Below are 8,742 nucleotides of genomic sequence, written 5' to 3'. Positions count from 1 at the left end.
TGGGATGAAATCTAACTTCGTTTTCTCGACGATCCGTTCTGGCAAACTTGTAGAGAATTCCACCAGGAGCGTCGTGGTAGCTTCGGATCGTCGATCCAGAGACTGGTGGGGCCGAAAACGAAGAGAGAAAGGAGAGGGAGTCATAGAGAAAGAGAGAGAGAGAGAGAGAGAGAGGAGAGAGAGAGAGAGAGACTTCTTAAAAATGAAATAATTCTAGGATTCTATATATATATATAAACCAGGGGATTTCGTCGACGAGCCCGTTCTTCATAGACGAGACCCTGTATTCGTCGACGAAATTCAGGCTGCCTCAGAACACCTCTCGGTATTTTCTCGTCGACGAAACCCTGTGTTCGTCGACAAAATACTTGAAGCCTTCGCCGACTTCGTCAATAAAGTCTACGACCTCCTTCTGTTTCTGTATCTATTTTCCTCTGTCTTTAATATTTGAATGTCAATATTTTCTGGGTCGTTACAAGTTTATTATGAAGAGTTATTCTCATGCCACATGATTTGAGTGTCAACCATACTATTATATACTATTAATAAATAATATGCCCTACTCACATTGATTTTTCCCCAAATATGAATTATAATCAAAAACCATCATTTTCAAATGCCTATTCCGTTCAGAAAATCATACATATATACACGGACTCATATACTCGAATTTAATCGGTTTAAACTTAATAAAAAGTTGGTATAATTTATTCCCCTTACCCGTTTTTCTGAAAACGGCCCAAAACGAACGGGAAAGCAAAATCCTAGCTTTTCAAAACTTGCCGAGGACGGAGACCGACAAGCCAAGAGAAGAGAGACACGACCGGAGAGCAAGCACAGACTCTGTATAGGATTAAGAGAGCAAGAGAAACCCGAGAGAAGACCAAACCCTGAAACCCTAGGTTTCTGAGAGAAAAAGAAAGGAAATTTTCTATTAAAAAAAAATCCCAACTTCTATTTATAGAGTTGCTGCCCCACACGAAACCGTCGACGGTTTGGCCTGTGTTAAACCCAAAAAGGCCCCTATATGCTCTCGGTAGTTTGCCCTGCAGGAAAACCATCAATGGTTTTTCTGAGTCCCTCCAAATCGTTGACGATTTGGTCCTGACCAAACCTTTTTTCCTTCATTTTTCTTATTTTTCCTTTCCTTAATTTATTTCCCTTTTCTTTTATTTATTTTTCTTTTATTTTCTGAGTTCGGGCCTCTACATGTTATCTTTTTGTATATTTTGGAGATCAATTACAAGTTCATATTTAGCCTACCAGTAGAATTGAAAAAGGCTTTCACTTGAGTAAGCATGAACTTGACCAAAAAGTTTGAGTTATAAGCTTTCTAACTCATCCATGATACAAGTCACCCACTTTCTCTTTATGTTTTGATGTGAGATAATTCTCACAAGTCAATTTCTAACACATATACTATGTAATGAGAGACATGCATATGTCCATTTTAGGTCTCTTCTTACTCTTCTAAGTATTCAAACCCAATGGCAAAGAGTTAAGACCTCCAACAAGTATATTTCACGATGTTATTGTAATATTTGGGGTTACTAAAGTAATGTATAAATCGACATCATTGGAGCCTGCATTAAACTTTATCTTTTACTCATATGAATCTATCTGCTAGCATAACATTTTACAAATAGATTCCAAATCTTATATTAAGTAAATTAAACAAACCTTTACCTATTGCATAACTCATTGTACCCTTTTCTTGGGATTTATAATTTTTGTTGCATTATTTATTACCCTCTAAATATTTTTTCTATTTTCTAATTAAAAATTTTTTTATTTAAATCTCCAATAATTAGAGTGTGCACGCAAAACATTTGATAAGATAATTAGGTCTTCAAAAAATAAGAAGCTATTTCACCATCCCTACAAACCTTTTAAAAAATAAAAAAAGTAAATGAACAATTTACCCTTGCGAACATCAAGACAATCAGCAAGAACACAACATTGTGGATATAAGATTTTGCAATGAATGTCACATTCAAATCTTGGGAAGAAACTTATAGTAACGATAATTATTAAAGGAAAAACTTGAGAAACAAACTGCTTTTACTAAATATTTTATAGTTAATTAGTAAACCTTTCATGTGACCAAGAAAACTTCCGGAAGCCTCGAGGTGAGGAGTTTCACATTATTCTTTTGGTTTTGACAAAAAATAATAATGAAAAAGCATAAAATTTTACTTAACAAAATGTAAGCCTCGGAATTAGGAATACTTTAATTTGAACAATAGAAAAAGTTATATAAAAGTAATTGTAATAGCCATAAGTTACATATGAATAGCAACATATTTGATTACTATTTATAAAACTAAAATAAATTAAAAAATTGATCCAACAAATCCTTATTTTTATTTTTGTATCAAATAAGAAATAAAAATATATAATAAACCTCTTTATTTTCTTCGCTTGAAATTTATATTTTTGTTTCTTTTTTTATTTATTTACCCATCAAATATATTTTAATTAAATAGTTTTTATTTAAATTTCCAATAAAGTTAATGAATTAAATTATGCAACAAATTCAATAAGATAATCAGGTCTTCAAAAAGTATTAAGCTTGACCTTTCTATATAAATCTTTTCAAAAAATAAAAAATGAACACCTTGCTCCTATAAATATCTAAAAAAAAAAATCCTAAAAAAGAACACAAGAATCTGAATATGAAAAATATGTTACTTCAAATAATATATTTAAATCTCAAGAAAAAAAATTTAGAGTAAAAGACATTCACCTCCTCTAAAATTTGCCAAAACAACGGAGACCTCCCTCGAGGTTCGCCAAGAAGACAGAAAACTCCCTTAAAAAAAATTATCTTTTTGCTAAAAATAAGTAGAGATTTGTTTCTTTTTGATAAACTCTAGGGAGCTCCTTGAAATTTTTGAAATCTCGGAAAAGGTTTTTAGAATTTTTGAAATCTTTGAAGAGGTAATTGTCTTTTTACAAAATCTCATGAGAGGTGAGTATCTTTTATACAAAAAATTTAAAATAATAATAAGAATTTAAAAAAATGATAAAAAAAGAAATCATCCTTATTAAATATTTTATATTTAGTGGGCCTTCCAATTTTATAAATATATATATAAAAAAAAACCTTTGCATGTTAATTTATAACCGTATATTTTATATAACCTAATAACTTTAATCGTAAAAAATTGAAATTGGTTAAAGTGGGGAATAATTAAAATTTTGATTAATTTTGACCAGGCAAAAGTTGCATTGGTATGTCATTGGAAGCCCCCTTTTTGACATATGGTGTATGGATTCAAATTCTTTGTCCTTCCCCAGTTTGCAGGACACTCGCCCTGATTGACGCCAATCCCATTCCCATCTTTCCAATTCTCTTTTTTACCTTTGTCTTCTTCTTCTAGTTCTCCCTAAATATGGACATGAGGTATTCACTCAAATTTACCAAAAATACGATCTCACCTTAGAAAATTTGTCTTTTTACAAAATATAAGAAATGGGTTGTGTTTGTTTAACAAATCTTAGGAGAAGTCTTTGAAAATTTTAAAATCTTAAGAAAGATACCTAAAAATTTTCAAACTTTACGAAAAAACAATGTTTATTTATCAAATCTTAGGAGGGTTAATATCTTCTGAAAAAAAATTTATAAATATTTTTTAATATTAAAATTTTAAGATCGAATGATAACATAATGGCATAATAATTTTTGCTTCAAAACTTTTCTTTTAATTTAAAAAGTATAAAAATAAATATTAAATTTGATAGGAGTCAACTTTAATATCTATCTTCATTAATTTATTTAAAATTTATTATGTTGATTCATTTGAATGATTTTGATCAAAATATGTCATTTCATTAATTTTCTTTTTCTAGTCATTTATTAACCAAGGCAAATGATTAAAAGGAAAAAATAGTATAAACTCTTAAAAAATTATGGTTAATACTATTTCCCTCATTTGATGATACGAGAAATTTACTTTTTCACAAAATAAAATGATAAATTAATATTTTATTTTTATCTCTTAATTTTAAAAAAGTTAAAATTATTTTTTAATAAATAAAAAATGAAAAATATTAAATAAAGTGTTTATATTAATTTTTAGTGGATATTTATCCGTAAATTAATATCACCACCCATGAAATAAAATCTGCTCGTTTACTGCCAACTAGTGGAGTGGACTTAAATCGGGTCGACTCGATTGACTAGGTAACGAACACGGGAGCCTGCATCGTCTTCTGGATGACACGTGTCCCGATTCCAACCAACGGCTCAGATGCACCGGAGACACCCCAGTCGATGGACAGCAACAGAAAGGGCACAACAGAAAAGCAAAATGACAACTTCACCCTTCCTCACTTCCCACAGGGGATAAGTGCGGACGAACAGCTTCCTCTTTCCTCCTTGCGGATGAACAGATTCCTCTTTCCTCTCCCAAACCCCCGCCACTACACTCTCTCTCCTCTCCTACGCTTTCTCTCTCTTTCTCCCATCGATGGATTCACTCACTCTGTTTTGTACGGCGGCGCTTGTTGCTGGCGGCCTCTACTGGTTCGTCTGCATTCTAGGCTCTGCCGAGCAAAAGGGGAAGCGGGGTGTTGATCTCTCCGGCGGTTCCATCGCCGCCGAGAAAGTCCGCGACAACTACAAGCAGTACTCGTCCTTCTTCCGCCGCCCCAAAGAGATCGAAACTGCCGAGAAGGTTCCAGATTTCGTCGACACCTTCTACAACCTCGTCACCGATATCTACGAGTGGGGATGGGGCCAGTCCTTCCACTTCTCACCCTCCGTGCCCGGCAAGTCCCACCGCGAAGCCACGCGCCTCCACGAGGAGATGGCCGCAGATCTCATCTCCGCCAAGCCTGGCCAACGAATCATCGACGTCGGCTGCGGCGTCGGGGGCCCTATGCGCGCCATAGCGGCCCACTCGCGCTCTAATGTCGTCGGCATCACGATCAACGAGTACCAGGTGAACCGCGCGCGTGCCCACAACAGGAAGGCCGGGCTGGACTCGCTGTGCGAGGTCGTCTGCGGGAACTTCCTGGAGATGCCGTTCGCCGATGCCAGCTTTGACGGCGCGTACTCGATCGAGGCGACTTGCCACGCGCCGAAGCTCGAAGAGGTTTACGCCGAGATCTTTAGGGTTTTGAAGCCCGGATCACTGTACGTTTCGTACGAGTGGGTCACCACTGACAAGTTCGTCGCCGGCGACGCTGAGCACGTGGAGATCATCCAGGGGATCGAGAGGGGGGACGCCTTGCCGGGGCTGAGGAGCTATGCTGACATCGCCACGACGGCGAGGAAAGTGGGGTTCGAGGTGCTGAAAGAAAGGGATCTGGCGGCACCGCCGGCGAACCCGTGGTGGACCAGGCTGAAGATGGGGCGCATCGCCTACTGGCGCAACCACATTCTCGTCACCGTGTTCGCCGCCCTGGGGATCGCGCCGAAGGGTACCGTCGACGTTCACGAGATGCTGTTCAAGACCGCCGATTTTCTCACCAGAGGCGGCGAGAGTGGAATCTTCAGTCCGATGCACATGATCCTCTGCAGAAAACCGGCGACGTCGCCGTCGTCTTGAATCGAGATTGATTTTGAGGTACCCACCTCGTTGGCCGTCTACTTATCTTCTTCGTTCCCTCCCTAATGGTTTAATCTTCAATTAGGGTTTTTAATTTACTCTCTTTTTTTTCTGGGTTAAAAATTAATGTCGTCTTCTTTCGGTAATCAATTTCATGGTTGGATCTTGATTTATTTCTGTAATGTTGTCTTATTATGATTAAATTATTGTTATTTTATTACTATCGTGTGCACCAGTGAAGAACAGAGAAGCTATTTCTCTAGCAGTAGAAGCAGTAAGAAGAAGAAACCAAAATCAAAATTTCACTTCCGTGCTGCTCATCTAAAATGTCTCCTGCATCTAATCCAAGAGAGAAAATTGAAATATAGGGTTCTTTTTCTTGCATCGTTTAGTATGATTTATTTAATTTTATTTATTTAAATGCTTCTAATTAATGGTGTTCTTCCATGGAAACCCAGAATTATTAATGTTAAATTTTGGATAATACTAATCGAATAATTTTTTTTTTTAAATCTCAAAAAATTAAAAAATTTAATTAGGTGTCATTTTGGTGAAGAAATGTTGGGTGAGAATTAAATTTGTTTGTTTAATATATTTACAATTAGTAAAAGTTGGGATAGAAATGAAATGAAGTAATTTATGAGTAATTATAAGAACATACTAGGGTTTACACATTTAATTTTCGGAGTAATAACAATAATTAGAAAAAAACTGAGCCCATGTGCGATTGGCAAAATATAAAAAAAGGCGTAGTGTGGGGAGCGAGGAGCATTTTTTAAAGAGGGCTCTGGTGGTGACTGCTCCTCCTGTCGCCAAAGCTCTCTCTCTCTCTCTCTCTCTCTCTCTCTCTCTCTCTGTGCCAGGACCAGCAGGTGTTGGATCTTTCAACTATGTGTCTGCTTCCTCTCTCTCACTTCTTCTTCTTCTGTATTTTGGTTTTACTGTTATTATAATAAAGGTTAATTACAATTATACTTTGGTAATTACTGTGTGAGGATTAAGGACGATTAAGATTTTGACAGTGTGTTGATCGATTAATGTGCTTGCTTGGGTTAGCTAGCCCGTCTTTTCACCACTTTGGTTATTCCAAAAGAAAATAAAAAAGAAAGGAACGAAAACTAGTAAAGCAATCCTCCTCAGTGCAAATCACTTGCTTATTGCACTTTATAATATAAGATCCCGCAGAGAAAGAAAAGAAGTGCAAATTGATAAAATTGGCCCCTTCCCTTTTCTTCTTTGTTATCTTTTTATTGCCATCCAAACATTGTTCTGCTTTTTCTCTTTTGAGAGTAATACCTTTTTCCCCTTTTATTAACTTCAATTATTCAAATAATTTTTTCATTGGGTGAAAGACATTCACCTCTATGAGATTTGGCAAAAGGATAAGAGACCTCATTTGGTTAGGCTTTAAAAAGTTTTACCCACAAGACATATACATCTCCTTAAAAAAATAAATTTATATTTTTTGGTAAATCTTAAGAAAGTTCCTTAGAACTATTGAAACTTCAAGAGGTGTTTCTAAAATTTTTGAAATCTTAGAGAGAATGTCATTATCTTCTTGTGATGAGGTTAGTGTCTTTTGTCATTTTTATTTTTATTTTTTTTTATTTGTTTCTTTTACTACCCATTAAAGAAAAAAAGAAAACAATTATTTTTACGTTTTACTCTTAAATATTTTTTATCTTCTTTTTTTTTAAACATCAGAATCTTCAACCAGCATGCACTTCCATTCCCTAGTTGGAAAATGACACTTGCAGTTTTGGGTGAAGAAATTGGCGTATAAACCATATTGATAAACTGATTTGGTATTCATAGGAAGCGCTAAACTGGACAATTTGAGCTAATTATATATACTTTCCATGAAAATCTCTATTTGAAAATCATAATCGTGGTGTAGCTATCATTGCCAAAATTGTTGAATTCGTATTAAGCTGGGCTGGTCATTTGTGGGAATGGGCCGCCCGGCCCGATGTACACATCAAAATATATTCGCATTCTATTTGGACCCTTAATGTTCGTTCCAAATTTCAAGTAGTTACTCTTTTTATTTTTTTCTCCTTGTCCAAATAGGACAACACACTGCACAACTTTTCCTATATATATGCAAAGCATGTTCCTTTTTCATGATATGTATCTGTTTTTTCTTTTGCTTAATTACATGTTTGCTGTATAAGGAGGGAATGAAATTAATACTAAGCTTATCGGAAGGTGTGGTAGAACTATTATCAATTTCGCGCTTACGAAGAAAAAATCTCGATGCATATAGTCACTGTACACACGACTTCTAGTATCACACAACGAACTTGGGTTTGTCTTAACTCACAAAAGAGGTATAGGATCACACCTTTTATACACTAAATTAAAAAAAAAAAAATTAAAATAAATAAGTAACATCTAGCATAGTAAACATGAAACCCTAAAAACAACAGTTAACATTTGAAAAATCATCATAGCTAAAATATTAAATTTAATAGTAAGACTATGTTGGATTTAAATTCACATAATAAAATAAGGGGGGAATGGAATAGTTATTTATAAGGCGAGCCCGTCTTAGTGACTAGGTTAGACTAAATACCCTTACCCTATGTTGGATAAGATATGTTTGGATAGTCATTGAATAAGGGGGGAATGGAATAGTTATTTCAAGTTTTTTTTTTTTCCCTATATTGCAAATAATTGGCATGATCTATGAATCTATATATAGGTTAGATTTTTAAGTAAATTGTGAGAAATTATAGACATATCAGGAGCCCTTCCATCTTACTCACGTGCCTATTTTTCGAACGATATAATGAGTTTTTGCTTTTTATACATTAGATGTTAATAAATGTCAAAATTACTATCACATATTTAACAATTAAACATTTAAAAATGGTAAGATAGGTTTCCTATATATATATTTAGTGCAAAAGACACTAACCTTACCTAAAATATAATAAAAAGATAACTGACTTTTGTTAAGGTTTCAAAAATCTCATGAACCTTCCTTAAAATTTATCAAAGAGATACAAACTTCTTTTTTTTATATTTTTACAAGAAGACAATTTTTTTATGAGAAGTTAGTGTCTTTCTTTTTGATAAATTTGAGGAGAATTTTGTCATTTTTGATAAATAATTTATCCTATTGGAAAGGTATGGAAAATATCCTCACAAATAAAATTGAAAAAGAAGATAACAATCCAATCAA

At 34.6% G+C, this 8,742-nt stretch overlaps 1 protein-coding gene across 1 annotated transcript; it reads left to right on the top strand.

Moving 5' to 3' along the window:
- Window positions 1-4,223: 4,223 nt before the first annotated feature.
- LOC131162136 (24-methylenesterol C-methyltransferase 2) lies at window positions 4,224-5,775 on the top strand. The gene has a single exon (XM_058118321.1). The coding sequence runs from the start codon at window positions 4,473-4,475 to the stop codon at window positions 5,553-5,555; it is 1,083 nt and encodes a 360-aa protein (XP_057974304.1). The 5' UTR covers window positions 4,224-4,472; the 3' UTR covers window positions 5,556-5,775.
- The last annotated feature ends 2,967 nt before the right edge of the window (window positions 5,776-8,742 follow it).

Source organism: Malania oleifera, chromosome 8, assembly GCF_029873635.1.
Source record: "Malania oleifera isolate guangnan ecotype guangnan chromosome 8, ASM2987363v1, whole genome shotgun sequence".
NCBI lineage: Eukaryota > Viridiplantae > Streptophyta > Magnoliopsida > Santalales > Ximeniaceae > Malania > Malania oleifera.
Note: the sequence above shows the minus strand (reverse complement) of the source record. Positions and strands in the feature narration are given on the sequence as shown.

Excerpts from the sequence above, each read along its gene's own strand:
- LOC131162136 (XM_058118321.1), top strand. The coding sequence starts at position 4,473 with ATGGATTCACTCACTCTGTTTTGTACGGCGGCGCTTGTTGCTGGCGGC.